This window comes from Epinephelus lanceolatus, chromosome 7 (assembly GCF_041903045.1).
Source record: "Epinephelus lanceolatus isolate andai-2023 chromosome 7, ASM4190304v1, whole genome shotgun sequence".
Lineage (NCBI taxonomy): Eukaryota > Metazoa > Chordata > Actinopteri > Perciformes > Serranidae > Epinephelus > Epinephelus lanceolatus.
This window is the reverse complement of record NC_135740.1, coordinates 14,121,436-14,147,334: the sequence shown is the minus strand read 5'-3', so window position 1 is coordinate 14,147,334 and position 25,899 is coordinate 14,121,436. Positions and strand designations below refer to the sequence as shown.

The 25,899-nt window shown below is 39.6% G+C and overlaps 2 protein-coding genes across 2 annotated transcripts; one reads left to right on the top strand and one right to left on the bottom strand.

Moving 5' to 3' along the window:
- Window positions 1-1,008: 1,008 nt before the first annotated feature.
- Window positions 1,009-10,017, bottom strand: phf6 (PHD finger protein 6). Its single transcript, XM_033632591.2, has 11 exons — window positions 9,876-10,017; window positions 7,424-7,586; window positions 6,884-6,985; window positions 5,376-5,509; window positions 5,219-5,265; window positions 4,685-4,845; window positions 4,445-4,588; window positions 4,227-4,331; window positions 4,002-4,135; window positions 2,406-2,526; window positions 1,009-1,841 (listed from the first exon to the last, which is right to left on the bottom strand). Exons 2-10 carry the CDS (start codon window positions 7,553-7,555, stop codon window positions 2,406-2,408), a joined length of 1,080 nt encoding a protein of 359 aa, XP_033488482.1. The 5' UTR covers window positions 7,556-7,586; window positions 9,876-10,017; the 3' UTR covers window positions 1,009-1,841.
- Window positions 10,018-11,470: 1,453 nt separating this feature from the next.
- Window positions 11,471-19,378, top strand: cab39l1 (calcium binding protein 39, like 1). Its single transcript, XM_033633496.2, has 9 exons — window positions 11,471-11,820; window positions 12,367-12,515; window positions 12,608-12,772; window positions 13,070-13,188; window positions 13,988-14,156; window positions 14,243-14,302; window positions 14,385-14,450; window positions 14,969-15,112; window positions 15,295-19,378. The coding sequence occupies exons 2-9, from the start codon at window positions 12,399-12,401 to the stop codon at window positions 15,484-15,486; spliced, it is 1,032 nt and encodes a 343-aa protein (XP_033489387.1). The 5' UTR covers window positions 11,471-11,820; window positions 12,367-12,398; the 3' UTR covers window positions 15,487-19,378.
- Window positions 19,379-25,899: the final 6,521 nt, after the last annotated feature.

Genomic DNA, 25,899 nt, shown 5'->3' with positions numbered 1-25,899 from the left:
TTTCAACATATTGTACCACAGTAGCCAGAACTATAACGATAATATTATTACTTTCATTAATGTTGTTGTAAGCTACTGTCATTACCGTCTGTCCTGCATCTCTCTCTCTCTCTCTCTCCGTCTCTCTTTCTGTCTCATTGTGTCATACGGATTACTGTTTTACTGTTAATTTATTATGCTGATCTGTTCTGTACAACATCTATTGCACGTCTGTCCGTCCTGGAAGAGGGATCCCTCCTCAGTTGCTCTTCCTGAGGTTTCTACCGTTTTTTTCCCCGTTAAAGGGTTTTTTTTGGGGGTGAGTTTTTCCTTATCTGCTGTAAAGCCCTGTGAGGCAAATTGTGATTTGTGATATTGGGCTTTATAAATAAAATTGATTGATTGATTGATTGATTGATGCATTAGATAGACGGACAGATGTCCATACGTTTATATGAAGGCAGAGACCTCCCAAAAACATAATTCCTCCTGCCACGGCTATCACCAGGCATAACAATAATGTGAAATCTATATATTATTTCCTTTTATATTTCAAGACATGTCATTGTTGTTGTCAATATAACTTATAAATCTGCAGGTTTATCACATTTGTCATACCCTCAAAATCTTACTTGTTCAGCTAAGGTATTACCATAAATGTAAATGTTAAAAATAAATGTTACAGCTGACAGTCATTATTTGACTTCTGGCATAAACAACATCAACATCCAGGCTTTACTATAAGATTATCATTACAGTGTGGACCTGCTGATGACTTTCTTAAGTGCATAAGATAAGAGGAAATCTATGTATCTAAATGCTCAAACTCATCCATATGAAGTACTTAGAAATGCCCCAGATTGGAGCATGTTAGGCCATGAGGTGAATACAAAGGTCTGACTTCATGACACTGCAGCTAGTGTGACATTCCTCACTCCTCAAACCCTCCAGAAATCTTCACCCCACTGCTCTGTGTTTTCAGCACCCTATAGGACACACTCAAATGAAACACTCAATTCACTCAGTAAATGTGTAAAATAAAATATTTTCTATTCCAATCATTCATGGATACATTTGTAGAGATACAAGTAACAGTACATCAAACAAAGTAAAGCCAACTCGTCCAAAGAGCTCTACATTGCCCTTTAGTAGCTAAATAAAAAAATGCCACCTTGAACAGTGGGAGAATCCAAGTACATGCTGGCAAAACTTGTAATTGCGACTGTCTGAAATCCAGATATTCAAAATGACTCATGATAATACAGTAGCAAAATATTACATATCAAGAAAGAAAGGCTAACATGAAAAGAGTATTCTTAAGACATGAGTACAGAAACAAGGTAATCAAACTTCACAACTTGATAGAGAGACTAGTAACAAACAGACCCATCTTAAAAGTGAGTCTTATAGAAGCGAAGGAAGAGCAAGAATGTATCCATATCAGCAAGTGTGTGTGTCATGTAATCTGTGGGGGACATGGGCAGTGAGTGACAATCAGAAGATCAGTCCATCAGCTCTTATTCACGGAAATAATAGATGTATTTGAAACTGAGCCCGTAACTGACTCTTGGGGAGAGATTAGCCATGGCTTTTCTTTTTCCTGCAGTGGTCCAGTGCTCCGCAGGGTACCACCAGTCTGTGAAAAGCTCGGCCAGTCAACTCAAAACAGGGTTTCACATGAAGAAGACATCTGGGGCACATCGGGACATCATGTCCATTGACTGGAAGAAACCTTGTGAAGGACTCGTGGGAGCTTGTGGACCACGACTGTGTGAGTAAGCTAAGATTCATTATAAAAAATATCTCTCCCTCCTTGTTGAGCTCTTCTGTGTTCACCCCCACGTCACATCCATCAGGCCGACCTGTAAGAACGGCATCAGTGAAATGACAGGAATCTTTAAAGCTCACTTTGTTGCAATTAGCCTTTTCTAAGTCCCACTTCTTTTTGTTCAGTGCTTCAGTAACAGCTGAGCAGAGTTGGTACCCGGCAGAACCTCAGTCAACCTTCCCCTTTCCTGTTATTCTTAGATATGCTATGTGCAAGGCTCATTGTGTTGAAAAGAAAACAAAATTTTGAAGATGGTCAACAGATGTGACTGGGGGACTGTTAAAATCTTCACAGTAACATCACACTGTAAATACAGTCAAATTTTAAGTTAGCTAATGTTTGATAGCTAGCTATCGGCTTCTTGAAGCTACACTAACTGAGTGACGCCTAAAAAACTATCTGTGGCACCCGGCAAAACAGAGCCGATGTTTCTTTTTGTCAAGCTTGTCCAACCTAGAACAGTGACTAAGATAGCAGGACTTTGAATCAGTTCCACTACTGCTATAAGAAAAATCTTAACACTCATGTTTAACGGTAAATGTGAATATTTTGTCTGTTTTCAAATAGTTTTTGTGTGCAACAACCGCGAACAACATACCTAGTTGCCATTCACTTGTGTTCCTCCGTGGTTGTTTGCTGCCCTCTGTCTGCTGCGATTCTCTCGTTCCTCATCTTCTTCATCCCTCTCCTCGTTGCCACTGTGGTTCTTACAATATAGTCTTAAACACACACACACACACACACACACACACACACAGGAGAGCTTGTAAGTGACGCAATACAGCAATAGACAAGCAATTATTATAAGCCTGATTCCAAAAAAGGTTGGGACACTGTGTGAATTAAGATAGAATGCAATGATTTTCAAATTCTTTTTGACTTATATTCAACAGAATACAGGAAAAAGACAAGATATTTAATATTCAAACTGATAAATGTAACTGTTCTTTTTTGGTAAATAAACACTCAGTTTCATATTGATGCCTTCAACATGTTCCAAAAACGTTGGGACAGGAGCATGTTTTCACTGTGTTACATCACCTTTTTCTTTTTAACAACACTCAGTAAGCATTCGGGAACTGAGGACACTAATTGTTGAAGTTTTAAAAGTGAAATTCTTTCCCATTCTTGCCTGATGTATGACTTCAGTTGCCCAACAGTCCCAGGTGTCGTATTTGGCACTTCATAACACGCTGCACATTTTCAATAGGAGTCAGGTGTGGCCAGTATAGTACCCACACACTTTTACTGTGAAACCACGCTGTTGTAGCGTGCAGAATGTGTCTTGCTGGAATAAGCAATGGCAGGCTAAACCTGTTGCTCCAAAACCTGTATGTACCTTTCAGCATTCATGGTGCTTTCACAGATGTGCCATCAGTACCAACACTCCCCCACAACATCATAGATGCTGGCTTTTGAACTTTGTGCTGGTTACAGTCTGGATGGTCCTTTTCCTCTCTGAAAGACTCGATGTCCATGATTTCCAAAAACAATTTTAAATGTGGACTCATCAGACCACTGCATACTTGGCCACTTTGTGTCAGTCCATCTCAGAGGAGCTCGGGCCCAGAGAAGTCAGTGGTATTTCTAGATGTTTTTGAAGTTTGGCTTTCACTTTGCACGGTAGAGTCTTGCATCTGGAGATGCAACAGTGAGCTGTGTTTACTGACTGTAGTTTTCCAAAGTGTTCCTGAGCCCATGTAGTAATAGCCTTTATACAATCATGTTGGTTTTTAATGCAGTGCAGCCTGAGGGGTCAAAGGTCACAGTCATTCAATATGTGTCTTCAGTCTTATCCCTTGCATGCAGAGATTTCTCCAGATTCTTTGAATGTTCTGATGACATTATTAATATAGTCATGAGACTTTAATTTGTTACCAGTTAACCTGTTTACCTGTGGAATGTTCCAGATGTTTTTTGGGCTTTCCAGAATTTTCCCGGTCTTATGTTGCCCCTGTCCCAACATTTTTGGAAAATGTTGCAGGCATCAAATTTAGAGAGAGTATAAATTTACAAAAAGGTTAAAACCCCATTAAATTTATCAGTTTGAACATTAAGTATATCGTATCAGTACTGTATTAAATTGAATTAAGACCAAAAAGGACTCAAGTCAAGTGATGTTGTGTAAATGTGGTTGTGAAGCTGAAGCACTGTATTTGGAACTGAAAATATGTTTATCTGTGGAGGAGCTCACTTGTAGATGCCACGCGCCATGTTTTCGATGTACTTGGCTTTGTCCTGCAGGCCGCAGTGATAGTGGTAGGTCTTCACACACGCCTTGATTTCACACCCAATGGTAGCACCCAACTGAGTGCAGAGCGTGCATTTCTAGAAAAGCATTTTTTTAAAGTCAAAAATGATATTTGGTTTTTAAAATCTTTCAACGGTTTTTAAAACTAGAGTTAGAAAAACTTCCCACCATTCTTTTCCCCCTCTTGATTTCCTGGATGACTGTTTTCACATCAAAGTTTCCAAACTCAGCCCGCGATGTAGTGGTCAGCTGCACGGTGCCCGATGAAAAAAGCTGGAGGGGATCACAGTTTACAGAGAGATTAAATACAATTAAGACATACACTGAAAAATATTTACATCATAAAGTGTTCTGCAACATGTTGCACTCACACACAACAGTCTTACCATGCACTTGTAGTGTGCTGCCACTTTTTTGGAGTTATCAGTATGAAGCATGCCCCTCGTTTCATTCTCTTCCTCACCAGCATGACAGAAGCCACAGCGCTGGCCGCCATCTCCCGGGCTAGTCCGAAGAGGTGACCTGTCCCGCTAGAACACACAGAGCAACACTCAGGCCACATACAGTGGACAGATCATTAAAGTACATTTAAAAGATTGCATTCGTGAACAGACATGTTGCCTTACATGGGAGGAACTCTCCTCGTCTGCAGCCTGTGAGGAGGTGGAGCGGGAGTCTTCCAATTGGCCACGAGATCCAGCCTTGGCTCTCCCCTTCTCAAACTTTCCTCTGCCCCTACTTTGAGGAGGCGATGCGTCTGAATCATTGGCCACAGCTCCCTCTTCATCTAATGATGAACAAACATTTATGATTAGGCAAAACGTTTCTGTTCATAAAAGATAAATACAGGCTAAGCAGCCAGCATGTGTGCGGTTTTATGGCAGTTTAGAGACAAAAATCCCATCAAGAATTAGATCACACTAAATGTCAAGCACAAAACATAACTGGGGAGATTCCTCTAAGAGCATTTTTTATGGTTGTAATAGAATTTGATGTACAATGATCATTACAATCAACTCAATTTCATGGGGTCGAAATGTTTGTATTTGGGTTGCTTACGCAAACACTGCTTCCCAATTGAAAGGGAAAACAGGTACCCAGCTGTAAATCCAATCATCCATGCAGCCTAGTGATATAACAGATGTTCAAGCATACTTCACCTTGAATGCCATCCGCAGATGCATCCCGGTGTTTGCGACAGTAAACACTGTGTTCAAGAGGAAAACAATGTGTTTTAATTCAATCTAACATGCATGTAAAATGTCTTTATTAATTGTAGATGAATGTACGAAAGAGTCCAAACACAAAGTGGCTCACAGGTAAATCCCTTGTGAGGGATTCTCTTTGATCTGGGCTTTGTCCTTCAAAGCGCAGTAATAGTGATACGTCCTTCGGCACGTCTTCACATCACAGCCGATCGTTGCGCCCGGCCGGTGACATGAAGAACACATCTGACGGGAGAAAGAAAGAGAGCTACATCATTAAGAAGAACAGCCTCGCACAAGCATTTCCATGGCCTTTGATACTCATTAGTACATCAAAATAGCTGACAACTAGTAATATGGTTTGTAAATAAGTAACGTGAAATGTGATTTTATGATGTGGGGCTAAATAATTAATGATAAAGATTTCTCTCCAAAGAACATGAGGCCCTGACATACACAAATGTCTGATAGGCTATATGCAATATTATAAAGAAAGAGCATGGAAGCACACAAGATTATCAAAAAAACAAACAAATAAACAGCAGAGAAAGCTAATTATTACCAGGCTGTAAATAAGATTAAATCATTTTAAATGTATGCAAAGACACATTACCCATATATACATAATTATTTATCATTTGTTCGCATCTAACAAATGTTCATGCTTCAAGAATTTCATTCGGGATAAAGTTCTATTGAAATGAATTGAATTGAAAATGGGATGAAAGTCAAAACAAACATATAAGCCTAATTACAGTAAAAAATAATGCTTAAAGATGTGAGTATAAATAAACCCTGTGCCTGTGAATATATGCATAATCTTTTACAGAATAGTTTTATATAATATCGTGGCATGAGTTACTGCCAAAACCATTGTAAAACAAAAGTTCATAAAAAATATATGTTAAAAACTTATATGACATTACAGGATGTTCTGCAAATTAAATTAGAAATACTGCTAATTAGATTAAATTGCACATGGAAAAATCAAATTACATTCAAGTGCAGCACAGTCTTACAGACAGCTGTAGTTCATTCTATTATCATTCAGTATCTGACATACATGTACAAATTGATAGTGTTAGAACAGCTAGATCGTTGCATGGAGACTCTTTTATTAGGTGGATAAAGCTCATATTCCCCATTAAACTGTGAGATAAAACATGAGAGGTATCGGGATGAGGCAAAGGGATCTTCTGCAATTAAACAAGAAGTGTGGCAGGTGACCTATAGTTTATTTTCTACAACAAGCAGCACAGCGTTTGAAATCAATCCACGAGTATACATTAACTCCTACACAGCATGATTACACAAAATTAGAATAAACACACCACCCTCTGGCAGAGATAGAGGAGGCTTTACAAGAAGGACACAAGTATCCACAATTAAAGTACCAAATTAATGCACCATCATCATCACTGTGTTTGGATGTGTGGTGCTGTCCACAACTGTTAACCTCAACAAGTAATATGCATTTAAATGTTAATACACTTCTTGTTTCCCACATGAGAAAATATTGTAGGAACACAGTCCAAACGCTCAACCTTGTGGCCCTATAACACTCCTCTTCTCCACTCCTCTGCCATTAATGGTTCACTGAGAAGGACAGTGTGTACTTACCAATTTATTTCCCCTCTTGATCTCCTTTTTCACATCCTCAATGGAAAATCCTCCGATGTTGTCGCTGTCTGAGTGAGATGTGACCAGGGCAGAGGAGAAAAGCTGCACAGGACATTTATAAGGAGAAGTGTAAATTGGTTTGTGTGGTCTTTTCATGTGATGCTTATAATGATATGTAGAATATCTGCATTTTTATTTCTCTAGACTACTGCCAATGCACCATTTTCTACACTACTGAGGGCTAGCAGTAGATAGACAGTCATACACTGATCAGAAAATCCTGCATTTGCCATTTCTTGTTTTGCCAGATTTTCTGAATGGTATGTCAGAGGCTGTAGAGCAGTGTTTTCTCTAATTTAGGTGGTACACAGATATTTGTGTAGGCTTCCCCTTACACACAAATGAAACAAAATAAAAACCAAAATCCACAGTTTTTTGGCTTAATTACTCACTACTCTGCACACAAGTGTGCAAGTGAGCATGACTTTGTCTTGAGGGATCACAGACATGAAACGGTTGAGAACAGTGTGCTCTCCTCACCATGCACTTATGGTGGGCTGCCACCTTCTGGCTGTCAGACACTAGCAGCTGCCCACACTCCTTGTCCCGGTTGGTTCTGCAGAAGGCACATTTGAGCAGCCGCGATGCAGCTCCTTTCCTCTGTCCTGACATGTCCAAAGGCTTTTTCTGTTTAACCGAGTCTCTAATTAAAAAAACAAAAGACAAAACAGAAAATAATAAAGCACCACAAACATGTTAAGATGAGAACAGAACTGTATTAACAGACTGGTAGATCCTTTTAAACAGATATTATCAAAGCAGTGATAAAAACAACTGACCGCTTAACCTAATCATCCAGCACTGCCATGTCCTCTACAATATCAGTATAATGGCTTTCCTACACACTGGTGCATTTGCCATATATCTCATAATATCAGCTTATCTGATTCACACTGGATGCTATAAGACTTTCAAATGCATTAAACATGTAGGTGATGCCCTTGGCAATGCAGTTAAAAAGTAAATGAGGAAAATGATGCCCCAGCATTTGAGTAATAAGGTAATAAATAAATGATAATAAAGTTTTCAATTGATTCATAATTAATGTGTTCAAAACTATGGATAAATATTTGTAAATCTGCATAGCCGTCCATCTCTTAAGGATTCCGTTATTATAGAGTAAACTGTACCCTGGAAACAAGTTCTCTCACCAGCTAAATGTGAGTATTGTGAAATAGTGAATAAAACACTTTGGAGGGGAGCCATTAAGATGCTTTTCCAAAGAAACAGCTGGAAGCAAAACTTTGACTCAACAACAAATGCAACTCCAAAACAGAGCAACGAGAGTCACCGAAGAAAAGCCCTGCATCCTACAAACACTCTGACAGTGGTGATCAGCGAAGCCTCCGGTGGATTGCACATGGGGCCCACACATTTGGGGCAGGACTGCAACCTGTCAACTTCTGATTCTAGTTCATTTTGATCTACTGTGCTATGGAGAGTTTCTCAAGGCCTGCTGTGTGAACACTAAAATCATCAGAACAAGTATGTGCTAAACCTGCTATCACGTGGCAATAATTTTGTGAACTCCTGCTTATGTTTCAGGAGGGTAACCCATGATGCTATTTATGTTTGGTTATTAAAGGTGGCAGACAATACCGGCACAACACAGGCTGGCAAATTAGCAACCTCCAAGTCATTTCTGGTGTAAATCACACTGAACAGGAAACAGGAACAGGGGTATCATGAGCAGAACTCTGAACCTGGAGCACCAGATGTGATGGAACCAGGTTAATCTACTATTATTACACATAGGGGCTACCTTTAATTACACACAAACCCCCTATGAGTAGTTTTTCTGCAAATGATGCAACATGTTTTCCATTTTGCATACACAGTCTGCTCCAGTATCCTACCACATCTCATCTGCAGCCATCACATTCTCCAAAGAAATATTAATCAGTGGAAATATGGCATTTTAGACTATATTTCCTGTTGTGATAAGCAGTAAAGAAAGACATGGGCTACACATTACTAGGAGCTGGGGTGATTTGAGGATTGTTACTGCATCGTTTTTAATGAAACCTTTGTGTTGTGTATTAATCAATATTTACTTAAAAATCGTTAAAGATTGGTTGTAAATCCATCATTGTATTCTGTAAAGTAGAGGAGTGGATCAAACCTATAATTGTGTGCTGTCATTTGCAGAGATGGCCTTTTTGATGGGGTCCACAATTAGCTCCAGGCGCCATAAATGTGTTAAATATGAGTAGTAAAAGATCTATTTAATCCTTAATGGTCCACAAACGAAAATGGGTGTTTTTTAAAATCACAATAGCAGCGTGCTGCGACGCCTTGATAGAGCCATTACAGCCATGATAGCAGGGCCAGGATCTCACTGCGGCGGCTACAGCAGCGGAGCCAGCGTGCACACACACACAATACTACCCATGTAAATAACACAAATATCCTTTATTTCACCCTCTGCTCTTCACTGAAACCCTCTCATGTCACAATCCTGTGCTACATGGCGACGTTGTGGTCAATCTGTGACGAGAACAAGTGAAACATAAAAAGTGCCTCAAATTTCTCCGACAAAGTTTTGAATTAAAGGGGGTGTGTGTCTCTGTCTCCAGCAAACTGCCGATAACTGAAAACAAATTTCAACTAAGAACATTTCAACGCCCCGAAATCTCCCCCAAGGCCTTTTCATGCAGGGAAATAAAGGTCGCTGGTAGGAAAATATGACACTTCGACATTTTATTTCAGCAGGAAGCCGAAAAACTGCGATTATTTCCCTTTAAATGTGGGAAATTATCATGACAGGCGCGGGTCTTCGCAAACCGTTTCGAAGTAAAGAGCGCCATACGTGATGTATCCCCGAGAAAAGAGAGCAGCTCAGCTTGTACGCCAGCAATACGGCCTGAAACGACAATAGGCCATGAAACACAGCGGCTATCACCCAGCCGCTGATACACGGCTCACATCTTACCTGGTAATATTATCTTATCGCGCTGAGACAGGGGAAAAGATGGGAAAGTGTTCTGAGCAGTGGCTGTTTCTTTCCGTCCTTCAGAAGTGATCGTGAGCTTTTCGCACTAGCATCAAGCTAGCTGCTACGCTCAGGGCTGCGGGATTTCCGGGTATATGCTTTCAAAATAAGAGTGTTACCGACAAACGTATGTTGCAAAGTTTCAACCGTGAAAAGATACAGGAGGTCAGAGTATGCAGGAAACAAAAGTGCTTTACAAAAACTACCTCGTGGAAATGACTAATTTTGAAGTATCAATACCCCAAAGACAGATATTAGGGCGGGACGTGTTTCACGCAGATTTAGAAGAAATTATGTCACATTTGAATTAAAGAAAAAATTGTTGCAGCAAATTTAAGGTCTATTTGTCACATAAACACAAGTATTTTAAGTGTTAAGTGCTTGCTTAGGTAATAGCTAATCTGTACACCCTCATTTTGAAGTTTTTATTGTGCTCTTTAGTGAATGTGCATTTTGAAAAGTTTTCCTAATGAGGTGTATGATTAAGCTTCATTATAGTATTCTCTGTGTTGTGGTCAATAGGGGCCCACCAGCAAAGTTTTGGCCCTTAACAGATTATAATCACCCATGGACTTCACATGCGAGTGTCAAACTTGTCATTGGAGTTCTAAATTTTAGAAATAAATATTAAATAAATATATTATGTTATTATGGTAGTTATTATGTGGAATCAGATAGGACGTAAGATTGAGACCTCAGGGAAACCTTTACTTAGGGCTTGAGTTGACACCATTGGCAACAACAATTTGAACTCCACCAGAAAAATATGATTTGAATCAGCTGTAGGAAGATTCATCAAAACCAATAAAAATAGATTATTTAAGAAAAGTTGCTTTTTATCAGGCGAGTCAACAATAGATCCAGAGTGTCAGGGATAGCAGTTGTTATACGATGACCACAGTTGGATGCATAATGTGATAGTGAGCACAAACCCTCTGATGCTTTCCACATTTTTTTCAACATCTGGATTGGTGTACTGTATGTTTGAGAATGCTGAGGAATGATTTCAACCCACACTGCCTGTCAGTGTGGAGTTTGGATCATGGGTCAGCAAATCATCTATCTATCTATCTATCTATCTATCTATCTATCTAGGCTATCTATCTATCATCCCATGTATTTATTCAAATTATTTTTAAATATAAGAAAAAATAATACCCAGTGTTTTCCCCACAAATCCTCAGCTCTTGATATATATAAATGGTATTAATTTTACGATTGTTTATAAAAGTTAAATAACATAGGCCTACACATATGACATGAGAGGGGCTGTCTCAACTGAACATTTCTGTGCTTTATCTTTTGCCGAGAGGGTAGGTGCGCTTGATTACTGTTACAGGACAGTCCGGCAAAGTGTCTTCCCATGTTTCCCATATATTTTCTTATATGTCCGCCCACATGAAATTTGCGAGCCTTGAAACACGCGCACCTACAGCGGAGAGGGCGTGGCTACATTTTAGCTTGGCTCACAGTGATTGGCTGACATCAGTGGCAGTCATTTTGTAAAGCAAAACATACCCGCCCAGTGTCCCCGGGATGAGGAGAGGACGAGAGTTTCAACAGAAGAGAACAGGGAAATGAAGTTGTCAGACAGGCCAGCCCTGCAACTCTCTTTCTACAACTAGGCAGCTAGCAAGTTAGGTGACAGACGGTCACGAGTAGGGAGATTTAGATGAAATATAACAGCTATGAAGGTCGTCTGTTTGAGCAACTTGTAGCTACAGTTACTACACGTTAGACAGCTACAGCCACAGATCTCAGATAACGTTACAGACGTTTCAAAGTAGCGTTACAGTGGAAAAAGGAAAGTGGGGACAACTTGCTAGCCTGCTAGCTAACCTTTAGCCACCGAGCCTCTTTCAGCTTCAAAACTACAGCTCAGTCGGTGAGTCTTGACAGCATGTACTGAATATTTCAGCAGTGTGTTATGTGTGTTTTTCACGGTACTCCCTGTCCACGTCCTGACGCTAGTTTGCCTGTTTCTTGCTACAGCTAACTAGGTCACCAGCTAGCTCAACATTGCTGCTCACCAGTGCTGTAACGTTGACATTGTTGCCGTCTTGTTCCCCGCTATGTCCTCGTTTTAGGTTAGAAAGTTCGTGTTTTATTTGATGGAGCTAGAGTTAACTTGGAGAGAGTAACCATCAAAGGGAACAGTGTTGCTTCAGCGCTAAATGTACCCGCAGTATCTTTGAAAACTAATTTATCGTTAGCAGTGTTAGCTAGCTGTGTGTGCTGTCATGGTCTTTAACACTGTAACTCAACAGTTAAACTTTTGAGTGTCGACTTTCAGTCAGACGGGATAAGTTAGCTGTGTCGTAGCTTTCTGCAGGTGAGAGCCTTTCAGCCATTTCCTGATGCAGAGAGGTACAGGAAGTTGAATTGCTTTAATTGCACGTCAGTTATTTGAAACAGTGTTTTATTTCATCAGAGTTTTGGGGCTTGGATCACCAGTCTTCAGTCATGCCTTTTCCTTTTGGGAAGTCTCAGAAAAGTCCAGCTGACATAGTGAGGAGTTTGAAGGAGAATGTGGCATACTTGGAAAAGATGGATCCTGGGGACAGCAAAAAGTGTGAAAAGGTCAGCAGTGGACTGTCTCATATTTGAAATATGTCTCTTACACTTAACACCAGCTGATAGTCTTAGTAATTAACTGTTTCTCCATGATTAAGGTTGCAGAAGAGGTGTCCAAAAACCTGGCTTCACTGAAGGAGGTACTCAGTGGAACAGGTGACAAGGAGCCTCAGAGTGAAGCAGTAGCTCAGCTTGCACAAGAGCTGTACAACACCAACCTGCTCATTGCTCTCATTGCAAACCTGCAGAGGATTGATTTTGAGGTGGGGAACATGCACTTATTTTTGCAATGACTTTATGTATGTGGTGTACAACACCAACCTGCTCATTGCTCTCATTGCAAACCTGCAGAGGATTGATTTTGAGGTGGGGAACATGCACTTATTTTTGCAATGACTTTATGTATGTGGAAAAAGTATTGATCCCTTTGTGCAGACACCAAATGATCAGCGACACACCAACTGTATGCCTGATTTGAGCATCTACGCCTCAAGCAAAAAATGTCTTTGCATATCATCAGCACCCAGTTCATCTCTCTGAGTGGTTTTTTTATTTTACAGGGAAAGAAGGATGTGGTTCATTTGTTCAGCAATATTGTGAGACGTCAGATTGGCACCCGTACACCCACAGTGGAATACATCTCTACGCAACAACAGATCCTCTTCATGCTTCTGAAAGGGTAAGTTCATCTTTTCAGGCTACAGGAACTTGGTATCTGACACATGTCTGATAACAATGCTTTATGTGTACAGTTACATATTAAAGGCAAGTCCAACCTGAGATCATCTTATACTCTGACAAAAATTAATTTAGGTACTTTTTAAAACATCTTAAGCAAAATCACTTTACCTCAACATGTCTTGTGTGATTTTCTACATTACCCAGTATGTGTTTCAACAACTCCCAGGGGAACGAGCAGGAACTTGTTGCATTCACCTGTGGGTAACACATGTTGATGAAGAGAGTGATAGTAGCGTGCTGGTTTTACAGCTCTAAAAAAAAAAAAACCTGAGTCATCCTGCCTATTAGGAGAGCAACGTGTCTTATGGTCGACTGAGGCTGCTGTTAGTGAATCTGTGCTGACTGTTATGTTTTTTAACTTTGTTCCAAAATGTTATGTCTCTAATCAGTACCACCCAGTTTGATTGTCAGACATGGATATCAAAACCTGACAGTTAACGCAGGTTCCCTTTTTAGCTACATGGTGATAGTCTAGATTTTGTCATCAGATATCTTCAGGCACAGCAAAAATACCTCTCCATTGATAAGAAGGCATAGAAGTGTAATGCCAGTACAAATACATATTTAGTTCCCATTTACAGTGTTAAAGGTGTTTATGGTGGATTTTCCTTTAAGTGACTTTATTTCCTGTTTGTTGTTTGTGTTACATCTACAGTGTTGGTTTTATAGCTGGCCTATATTGAATTCTGATAATGCAAATGACATGACATGGGCCTGACATGTATTAACCTGCACAGATATGAGAGTGCCGAAGTGGCTCTGAACTGTGGAATGATGCTGAGAGAGTGCCTGCGTCACGAGCCTTTGGCACGGACGGTGCTCTTCTCTGAAGAATTCTACTGCTTCTTCCGTTATGTTGAGCTCTCAACCTTTGACATTGCCTCAGATGCTTTTGCCTCATTCAAGGTACACTGCCCACTTTTTTTCTGTTTCCATCATCTACATACTAACAATTTTTATTTACTAACTCGGTGTCCTCTGCTCTCGCTCAGGATCTCCTCACAAGACACAAGATTATGTGTGCAGATTTCCTGGAGAACAATTATGACAGAGTGAGCTTTCCAGTGTGGATTTTGATCTTTAATCAAAAGAATGCTCACGCTGTGCCTAACGTGCTTGTGAAATGTCTCCCAGGTGTTTACAGAATATGAGAAGCTGCTGCATTCTGAGAACTACGTCACCAAACGACAGTCTTTGAAGGTAGATGCTCCACTGCTCTGTCAAAAAACAAAATCACTGTCAAACTTGTATTTGAGTTACAGATTCAAGTGTAACTGACCTTTTCACTTACTTCAGTTGATTGTGCATTTAAAGTGGAAACAGACCACTTTTCAACTTTTTCCCCCAGCGTTTCAAAGTGTTATTAACTGCAAAGAACTTACACTGATACTCTGGTAACTGCAGATAGCTACCACTAGCTAATGGGGAAAACAAAAGCACTGTCCTCTTCCCGCTTTAATTGTGCAATGGTTGATGCACTTCCTTTGTGCCGTAATTCAAGCCATCATTTTCACAGGAGATCGTACCCAGTGGCAGACAGAATTGCACAGTGAAAGTGAGGCTTATAGGGAACCATTCTGAATGCTGATGATTTCATTATTTTATAGCCATGGCATTGTGCTATCAATGTTCACTTCAGAATGATAAGTCAAGCAATAAACATGTCTATTTCCACTTAAACTTAACAAGGTCTTAAATTACTTAAATTTTCTTTTCAGCTGCTTGGGGAACTTCTCCTAGACAGACACAACTTCACTGTCATGACAAAGTACATCAGTCGGGCTGAGAACTTGAAGCTGATGATGAATTTACTCAGAGACAACAGCCGAAACATCCAGTTTGAAGCGTTCCATGTGTTCAAGGTGTGCTCATAAAACATCTATCATCAGTGCAACAACTTCCTGTTTAAAATCTAATTGTACTGTGAAATGTTACAGAGAGAAAAATGCAGCCGCCACTACTCTGTAAAATTTTTCAGTTTTAATTTCATGTTAGAATGAAACTCAAATCATCCATTCACATCAACTCTCTCTCCTCTTGAAAGGTTTTTGTTGCAAACCCCAACAAAACTCAGCCCGTGCTGGACATCCTGCTGAAGAACCAGACCAAACTCGTGGAGTTCCTGAGCCACTTCCAGACCGACAGATCGGAGGATGAGCAGTTCTGTGACGAGAAGAACTATCTGATTAAACAGATCCGGGACCTGAAGCGGCCCGCAGCTCCAGAGGAAGCTTAAAGCGGCGGGGAGGACTGCTCCATCAGGTGGTAGATGTACAGGTGGTGGCTGGAGCTGCAGAGAGAGTCTAAAAGACGTGCTTCATTAAGAATTAATATTAACTACAAAATATAGAAAAAGATTATTTCCTTCACTTTCAGTTTTTTTTAGTGTGGATGTGGAGGTGATTTCCATCCAGCAACCTGAGTGGGCCAAGAACTGTTATTTAAACCATAGTGCTTTTTCTTTAGTGGTAATGAAATGCATTTAGTCTGTTCATGTAACGTTGGACCTTAAACTGTTGCCCTTCCACACACATTGTTGCTGGCAGAGACCGTAGAATGACAAAAACGTCGCCCCATTTAGAACCAACGCATGTTCTTGAAAGTCTTTCTCAGAAAAGTGTCTATATTTTAGAGATTGAGAAGCGGCGGAGAAGTAAATATATTATTTTTCTAATGTATCTTCATGGTAAACAGTTTAAAACACACAGTAACCCTTCTCTCTGAACATTAAGTCTAACTAATTGCATAGGTTTGGTTTATTGCCTTAGTGTATGCTGTTGTGTTACACAGAGACTCTTTAGAAATACAGCTTTGGCAGGGTGACGTGGATCATGCTGGCCAGGTCAGCACAAAGTACTTTTTGGTGATTTAATGTGTAGTTATTTGGCCTCTGGTTGCATGTGTGAGGTTACAGAGGTCAGAAAATGATCCTGCAGTGCTGTACTCGCCGATGCATTAGCTGGCACAGGAAGAGGAAATCAAAACCGTAGAGGAATCAATTAATTGTGCTGTGATTTTTAGGCTGCGCTCAGCGAGGCTTACATGACTGAAATAGAAACAAGGCATCAGATAATGCTGCAGGGTACCAGCTATCCATCCAACGCTCACATGGACAGCCAGGATATACCAATTGATCTCACTGGGAGCACTCTATCTCATCCACACATACAGAGCACAGATAGACACGATTCATTTAAAAATAATAAAATTTAATTCATGGGGTGTTAAACTACTTGATGTATGCCACCTCAGGCATTTCTCTTTTATAGCATAAGCACTGCGTAACACAAGAAATAATATTGCAGTTTACAAGGAGGTGTTGTGTATGAAGATGCATCATAAGTATGTTACCCTGTAAATCTATCATACTCAAATGAGAGCATGGTGTGTGTTATTTAAAATGAGTCGACATGCTGCAGAGACTTCATACTAGCTTTTATGAACGGATTGCTTTCTCCAGAATAGGTTCCCTCATTTCACTTTCATTTGACAAATTTTGAATAACTGCTACACTGGAATTGAGAATTGGGCAGACTGTAGGTAATGGACATTTATTTGACGGGATACTAGATCAGCGCAAAGGGATAGTTCCAATTTTTTGAAGTGAGGTTGTATGAGGTACTTATCCACAGTCGGGGCGGGGGGCAGTGTGTTCTAACCACCTAAAAAAATCAATATCAGTTTAAGTGTATGCTATATTTAGAATATTTTCATCACTCTGCCTTACTGACAGGCAGCCCTTTCCAACAGGGAACGGAAGCTGTTATCGATGCTCTCTTCAAAGCCACCAGACTCTGTTGACAAAAACAGTAATTTTATCTCGCAGAGCAAAGGAGCTGCTGGTCTACCTCTGCCACAATCAGTTAGTTAGTTAGTCAGTCTTATGGTGTGACTAATGTCTTTAAAAGAGTTGGATCAGGTTCACCAAAGTCACACAATAACAAACTAATGAACAGATCGAGGCAGTAGACGAGCAACTCCTGTGTTCTGCAGGGTAAAATTACAGATTTTGTCAGTGGAGTCTGGTGGCTTTGAAGAGACTATAGATGGATATAACGGCTTCAGTTCCCGATCGGAAGGGCTGTCTAATAGTATGCAATTATATTCTAAATACTTTGATTTTTTTTAGGTGGATAAAATCCATTTTGTTGTTTCCCTCGTCCACTGCAGTACATTTAGCTTCCATGTCTGTATTCCTGCCAGCTTCTCCAAAACTAGGCCCACGCTCACTACCATCTACTGTAGGTAATACACTGACTTTCTATAATCATGCAACCCCACTTTAAAAAATCTGGACTATCCCTTTAATCTCACGTAACCAATAACTCTCATCCATGTAGTTGGTTACTTTGACACCACAGATACAATAAGAAAGGAGGGTGGCAGACATGCACTAGTTTTTAACATGCAGGACCTTAAATGTCATGTTTCTTTTTTTGATGATACATTTTAATAGAAAACACTGTAGCATGCCTGTGATGCATCAGACAGCATGTTTTATCAGATGTCAACACATTGTCAAATAACCACGTGCACTTTGAAAACAAGAATGAGTGTGTTCTGGATGACAAGCACTGAATTTACTGCGTTCCTTGCGTGCATCACTGATTTGTTTTACTCCTTACAAAGACTTATGTTAAAATGATTGCCTTACTTCTGCCATTGTCACGAAAATGGCACATTGGGGATTTCAAGAGTATGTTGTCTGTGCGCACAGTCTTCTAGTATATACCTCATGGGATTTGAGTTTGCAAATGCTGTGTTCTCTTTCCTTTCCTTCCAAGACGAGATATATTTTATTTGACAGTTTAAAACACACAACAGTGGTTTGTATGCATGCCTAAACTTGATGTATATGTTCAAACTTGAACAGGGACTGCGACCTGGTTTTCTCGATGGAAAACTAGATTTTTAAACTTAAATATTTCATCGGGTGATGCCAGACACACGTTAATTCATAATGAATTGCAGTGTGGCACCTGTAATGAACGTTGCCTTATTTAAAGACATTTAATGGATTGTAATGATTATGTAAAATTTCAGACCTTTTTAAACCAAAGTCAACATGAAAAGGGTAAAAGTGTACATTTCAAGTCCCATTACTAGTTACTTTGTGAGAGCCACATCTAGTGAAGTGTATCACCGACTGCATTATGCTCTCATGTGATTCTGTGAGTGTAAGAATATATTTTAATAGGGATCAATAGACTACACTCAGTTTTTCAGTTGTGGTTACTTAGTTTTTTAAACAAATCACTATTTGGTACACTGCACCAGGTAGTCATAAAGACCTGTATGGATCCATAATTTGATTTGGGAACTCTGCTGTGAATGTGGTACATTATGCACAAATAGACTGAAGTCCTGCACACAGTGCATCGTCATGTCACCAGTTTATGAAAGAAAGTTTGTCTGAAAGTGCGTTTAAGTTTCTTCAAAAAAAAATCGACAGTGATCAACTTTTCAACTCCTCTGTGATTATTTATTTCATGTGAAACAATTTTTCAAAACTTTATTTATGCATTTGGCTTAACACAAGTCATTATTAATATTATATATCCATGAGCACAAACAAACTTACAGCCTGCTGGCAAACTGCTGCATTAACAGCTTTCATAATGTCCGACATTATCTGACTGTTCAAAAACAAACATTTCAAAAAGAAATAATCCAAAATATTGTTGAACTTGGTGTCTTAACTTTCTTGAGAATTGAGTCCAGTCATGACGTGCACTCTGAGAAGGACATGCTGTACACAGTCTCACCATCAGGGGGAGCTGTCGGCAACATTTGGCCCAATTGCATTAGTTGTACAAAGAAAGCATTTTGTGTCTCTATGACCCTACCTCTAATTATGAGTATATAAATCACTGGCGATATTATGTAGACATCTACACAAATTCCTTAAGATCAATATTATACATTTCATGATTAGATTTTTTTTTCTCTCTCTCAGTATTTGTTGTGCTTTACTTTTTTTTTTTACTCTGTTGCCTTCTTTTTTCCCCTTCTCTTTCCACACTCTGGATATTTTCTTTATTTACCATGGGAGCGAATTATGTGTACATAACTTTATAAAGGATAAAAGTGTGAAAGCATTCATGAAAATAAAACTTTATGGCAATTTATCTTTCTGTGGCTTCAGCGCTTTAGTGAACACATGTACTACTTTTCATGGGCAGCAGCTAAGAACCCCCTACGCAGTCAGGTTCACCCACTTAATATACTTGATTAGACCCAGGACTGGGCAATATTTGATATTATATGAACATTGTGATATGACACTAGATATCATCTTAGATTTTGGATATCGTTATATCCTAAGTGCTGTCTTTTCCTGGTTTTACAGGCTGCATTACAGTATCGGATGTAATTTTCTGAACTTATCAGACTCTTCTAGCCGTTCTACTGTTTACCAGCTTAGTCATTTTATCACATTACTGATGAGTATTTATCAAAAACCTCATATTTTGATCAAATATTCAATAGTCAGCCCCACAATATTACTGCAATAATGATATGAGTGTGTGATTATGTTGCAGGTGTTCGGTCAGGACAACATCTTAATCATTCTAATTGGTACATGAAGTTCGATGACCTTGCATAATCACCAGCGTAGCTCCAACAAACATCCACCTACGCCTAAGTCTAATCAGCAGAGTGAAAGTGCATATGTCTGTACAGGGCCTCTGAGAAGTAAGCAGTACATTTCAGTAGCCTGGGAGTTCAATTCTTAAGTTTATTTACACAAATATGTACATTTATCACATCTGACAGTTGATCTGAGAGAGCTCAACTTTGGTTTACAGTTTGGCGTGAGCTGATAAAACGGGCTAAGTTTCTGAGGAAACAATTTGTTCTGTTATTCAAACACAGACCTGCTGTACCTGTCTCCACTGATTTTTGTTCAGTTTCACCTCAGACACAATCAACTAAATGGAAAGACAAGCTAAATTACAAATTCCAATATGTTAATTCTCTGGCAAAGTGGAGTACAATTAATATTTGTGAGCATGAGCTACTTTGTCTCAAAGCCAGAAACCAGAAAAGCAGTCTCAAACTTGTGATGTCATCAAGTACAAAGTCTGGAGCTGCTTCATAAACAATGGATGGGAGCCTAATTTTGTGGACTCACAGAATGTTTGTTGTCTTCTTTATACCCACATTAGCTTTTATTCTGTTGTAGTGTTCTGAATCTGGAAACAGAAAATGTACCCATGTACTCAGAACACTCCCCTGGCTGCTCTCAGTGTCATCTAACATCCTTCACCTTTCATTGTCTGTGGAGCAGCTCCAGACTTTATACTTGAATCTGGGGCACAGTTGTTCAGGTTAACTAATGTTACTGAACCGTCTTAGACCATAAGGAATAACATGTATTAATTCTGAAAATGGGTTTCCCTCTGATCCCCGGTAACACTGACTGAAGTCTCCTGCATATCATCCTACAGCTGCTTAAGTATAGTGATGTGTGAGGTATGCAAACTTCTGTAGCCTGTTGCTAAAATGGTTTAAAAGTAGTTGATCAAACAGGATAAAAAATGACAATTTATCATTGAAGTCATTTATTGAGCAAAAATGATAAACATATGGCAGTTATTCATAGACTTTGCTGTGTTTCTGTGTGCTTTATGCTTAAATTTGAATATTTTTAAGCATGAAAGGTCATTCTTGACCCTTGGAAACAGTATATCCGGCAAAATAGCCTACACTTAATGAACCTTTTTCATGCAGTTTCATTGTTGCAGACAAATTTCCAATGTCAGTTCCTGTGATCTCGATCATTTAGTGTCATAAAATTCAGTCCAAGCCGTCTCAAGTTAGTCTTTATCGCATCTCGCCGTTCGTGGAAGTTTTAAGCCTTGGCTCATACAAACAGTGAAGAATATCTGTTCTCTCTCCAGCACCAAACAAGAAGCAGCAAACCGGGTAGACGGAACATGGAGGAGACTGTGCGGAGTTGTAGAGTGAAGAGAAGTCTAATTTGCCGTGTGAGTGATCCACCAACAAGCACTTATTTTAGTGAAACTGTCCTCCTCTCATTCCCACTGTCTCCTCCAACTAAAGTAGCACAGCTCACCAACAGAGACTGGTGGCAAGTTGTAGCAACAAAGTCCAAAAACGGTTTATTTGTATGGATTATATTGATGCTGAGTTGACAAGAATACTGTCGACATATTTGCCACATTTCTTAAAGGGAGTTTATGGTAATATTTTCCACGAGGAGCAAAGGAATCTAGTTATAGTCTTGCAAATAGTGACCCTGTAAGATCCACAGTCTTTGCAAAATCAAAACTCAGATTTTCTTTTGATGTGAGAGGGTGTCAGGCTTTGGTCATTTCAAAGTCTTCTAGTGTATGGTAGGCATTACCTAAATATTTGAAGATGTCACTGTTGGGCCCAGGGAACTTCTAGTGGGCATTTTTTCTCAGATGTTAAAACTTTTTATAGACTTGCACAATGAATCAAATATTAGTCAAAAGATAAATCAATGATTAAAATCATTGTTAGTCTCAGCCCTGCTATGGCCTGTAGTTTGGCTGCAAGATGTTGAGGATTCAATAATCTGTTTGTAAAGCTCCACAGTCAGCCAGTAAGTATAGTGTTCTTTTTTGTGATTGAAGAAGACTCAGATGTTATGTGATCTGTGGTGTTAACAATGAGTGGAAGTATATTTGCTTAACTTGTATACATTCTTCTATATACATCCTGTCAAATGTATTTACCCAGTGATGCAAATGAATATAGCTAAATATAACCCCTCCTCCCAGTAGTAAGCCCAGTTCAAAACACTGGGACACATTCCATCCTACCAGGAGGTTTCCAACATGAGGCCTGCTCAATAGGCTGCCAGCCTATTGTCCGTGAGGAGATCAATGATAATTCCTGCTAACTTATGAGAAACACCCCCCCCCCCCTCCCCCAAAAAAAAGTCATTATCTCTCCACCAGACCAGCTTTTTAATGTAACATTAAATTCATAATACAAAATAATCCTCCATCCATGAACTCACCCCAGTTTATCTGCAAATAAGCTTAAAATATTACTGACCATAATTAACCCTCCGCCGCTATCACTGGCAGGCTCCATGAGATCAAACATAGTGGGTGAAAGAATAAGTCAAAGTGGGCAGCTGCAATTTATTTTCTTTCCTTTAAACTGCTGCAGTCACAGCCTATAGAAGGCAGAGAAAATGCAGTATGGGAAAGTAGGTTAAAGTTCAATCGGGGAAGGAGGCAAGTAAGGCAACGCTGCAGCGCGTTCCCACAGTGGAGGAAGTGCCACCATGCTTTGGGAAGACTGCAGCTCCCATCTGACATGGTGAGGATCTCAATGGAGTTAACTGTTGCAAAAAAAAACAGTTATTGAGTGATATTTGTGTGCTCATGAGGCGGGATGGTGGAGGGACGTGCGCTTGCAGACAGCAGAAGACTATGTGGGGGCAGGGTTTACAGGGGTTACAGGTCACAAGCCTCCTGGGTTCCTTTGACCAGCAAGGCGTTGAATGGATGAGCGAGATGGGTTCATAAAAACTACCCGCGCTGCTTCTTGCAAACTGTGAGTTTGCAGGGAAAAAGTTTCCCGGGGATGCCGCACCAGAAGAAAACTCCACATTTGGTGCGTAAAAACCGAAGAACTGCACGTCTGCGAGGATTTAAGGACGACATCCGCAAAGAGTGCGTCGCCTGCGCTCCTCTCCCCACCCCCACAAAGAGAAAAACAACATAAAAGATGCTCTCACAATTTCATGCATGACAGAACTTTTTGTTTGTGCAAAGAGAGTGGCAAAGAGGGCTGCAGAGGGTGCAACATCTGCGGGTAAGGTACGTAGCAATATTGGGAGTTTTCTGCAGGATGTGTGGCAATAGTAGATTCAGTCAGTAGAATAAAGCTCAACACAAAGCAAAGGTAGGCTGGGTGATGCTTTTCCTCTTGATTTCAGCTCACATACACGCACGTGGTCAGCAGAAGTTTTTGTTGTAGTTTAAAAAGACTTTAAATCTGAATTACAATTAATGATGCATCGTAATCGGACTGCTGATCCGCTAATTAAAAGAAGGGCATGTTTAACTCGTCTTGTGCGCTCATCTTTATATATATTATGTCGTTCTTAAACTTTACTTGGAAGCTCAAACTTTATGTTTTGTTCTTCCGGAGTCACAATAACTTCTGTTTATCAAAAGCTGGTTTTCTCGTGTCTTTGTTAGGTGCACCAGCACACTGAGCTCACCCAGACTCTTATTTTAATAATCCGTAAAGAGTTACAAATCCAGCCACCCACTGTTTACCAGCTGCTGTTTGTATCAGTTACGTAACGGAATAAACGCGGACGTGATTGAGATCATTTTTTAATTGACGCGCTCATCACCACATCACAAGACGCTGTTGGCGCCACTTTGTTAAAGCTGCACACAGAGCGCGGCGACCACATTTATAACCTCATCACAGCTCAATCAATTATATACACTACGCTTCACTTTGAGATAGTAGCTCATAGAAGAAAAAAGTATTGCAACTTTTTTGCTCGTATTTTTGAAGTCGAGCTTTTAAGTGTAAACTCTCCCCACGTGTGTGCTTTGCACGGACACACAGCAAATCAGTGTTTTTATCCAACGCAGCCTGTGAAACCTGGGATTTCGTACAAACTACAAACATGAAATATGAAGTGAAAAGTATAGCATGTATAGATTATAGATTGTATTCAAGAGTTTAAATAGAATTATATTTTCCAACTAAGTTTAAAGATCTTGTTAAACTGTGATGGAAAGTAAAATAAATACATTTAGGCCTACTAAAGTAGAACAGTGGTGGAAGAAGTACTTAGATATTTTATTAAAGTAAAAGTAGCGATATTACATTGTAGAAATACTCAAATCCTGCATTCAAAATCTTACATTAAAGTAATAGAAGTGTTAGCACCAAAATGCCTATTAGCCTACTTAATATGCCTAATGGCTCATTTCGGAATAATTATTGCATTGTATAATTAATAATATATCATTATTTATTAGTTGATTTCTGTTTGTGTTTGTAATAAAATGTAATGGAATAAAAAGTACAATAATAGCCTCCAAATTGTAGTGAAGTAGAGAGTAGCACTTACACAAGTAAAGTGCAAGTACTTTTAAATTGTACTTTGGCACAGTACTTGATTAAATGTATTTAGTTACTTTTCACCACTGCTTGAATACAATTTTCAGACACTTGTCCTAAACTTAACATTTTCATTTTATGTTACTTTATACATCTACTTCACTCCATTTTAGAGGGAGTATATTATGTTTCCTTCTCTACATTTATCTGATGTCTGCTGGTTATTTTGCAGAAAAAGACAAATTAAACAAGTAAATTAAACTCCCTTAAAAGTCAAATTAGAATGTGGATGTCATTTTTTTTAACATTAACTTTTAAGTGAAGATATTTTAAAGTCACGTCGGCCTATCCACCTGTGGTCTTGGATAATTGCAAGGAAAACACTCACCAACATTTTATTTTAATATTATTCTGCTGTATTAAAACATTTTTCTTGAGGGATCTGGTTGCAGATTTATAAGCAAAACTTTAGTTTGTTTTACTTTATAAAACATCCTTGGTTGTGGATGTTTTTAATGAGCTGCCCTCACAGCATGAAAGGTAAACTACTACACACGGCTGCAGCTTGCAAAGCGTGTTTTCATTCTCCAATACAGAGTTACAGCATCGGTTTAGATATTTGTCTCCATCTCATTTACCAATTGATTTCGTTCTGTTTCAGATGGTCTGGACTGGAAACATCTTGCCTGGAGGAGCTGGAAGCAATCCAGTACATCGATCTCCTTTGACTTCCTCTGCCTCCTTATGGTCCTCCAGCTAAGGTGCATCTAGTGTAGTTAGTGAAGTAGTTCAGTATCTACTGCCCTAGTTGCTCCTTCTGGCTGGAGGACTTGTTCTTTTTCAGGATCTCAAATATATTTCACTACATTTGTGCCGAAAAATGCTTCCTATCAACTACAGCCAACATGTTGTAGACTTGGTTCTCCAGTTTTAACCAATAAAAATCTTCACGTATCATGGACAGACGGGATGAAAGTAATATTGCATTTATCAGTGTGTATGTGTAAAGGCTGTGCCCTCAGACATCTTTAGTGACTTTCTGACTCTTATAATAAACATGTTGTCGACTTTGCAGTTCCAAAGTGCTCACAGTGCAGGTAGTACACTCTGATCTACTGCAGTTTGTGCACTTCAGGTATTGCCGGTCACCTTCCCTCATGCATCCGCCTATTTACACTCGAAGGTGGAACTCATGTGGGTTCACAGTGAGTTTTGTTGGTTTGCTCTCAGCTTGTGCCAGTCTCTGCTGTGCAAATCCATGCAAAGCTCTCTGTTTCTCAGACACGCAGCCAAAGGAAGAGATGCACCTTTTTCGTTTTCTGTTGTTCCAAGCTTTGATGAACACTTGAAAGACTTAAACATTGCATTCACCGCAGGCACAAGAGAGCAGCTGTTCTGTTTTGTCCCCTTGTTGCAGTCGTGTCACACTCTACAGGCATCTTAACATTAAGGTTCTTTGTCTCGCTGTTTTCAGGTGGATGACTTCACAATTTCAGTACTAGACAAAAGAAAAGAAATTGCACAGTATCCATCTGCAATCCGCCAGATGCTGTGA

Bases quoted from the DNA above. Each gene is read 5' to 3' on its own strand.
- cab39l1 (XM_033633496.2), top strand. From the start codon at position 12,399: ATGCCTTTTCCTTTTGGGAAGTCTCAGAAAAGTCCAGCTGACATAGTG. The intron at 12,516-12,607 runs GTCAGCAGTGGA...TCCATGATTAAG, and splicing joins ACAGCAAAAAGTGTGAAAAG to GTTGCAGAAGAGGTGTCCAA. The intron at 13,189-13,987 runs GTAAGTTCATCT...TAACCTGCACAG, and splicing joins CTCTTCATGCTTCTGAAAGG to ATATGAGAGTGCCGAAGTGG.
- phf6 (XM_033632591.2), bottom strand. From the start codon at position 7,555: ATGTCAGGACAGAGGAAAGGAGCTGCATCGCGGCTGCTCAAATGTGCC. The intron at 4,332-4,444 runs GTAAGACTGTTG...GATCCCCTCCAG, and splicing joins CAGCACACTACAAGTGCATG to CTTTTTTCATCGGGCACCGT. The intron at 4,136-4,226 runs GTGGGAAGTTTT...ATGCTTTTCTAG, and splicing joins TCAAGAGGGGGAAAAGAATG to AAATGCACGCTCTGCACTCA.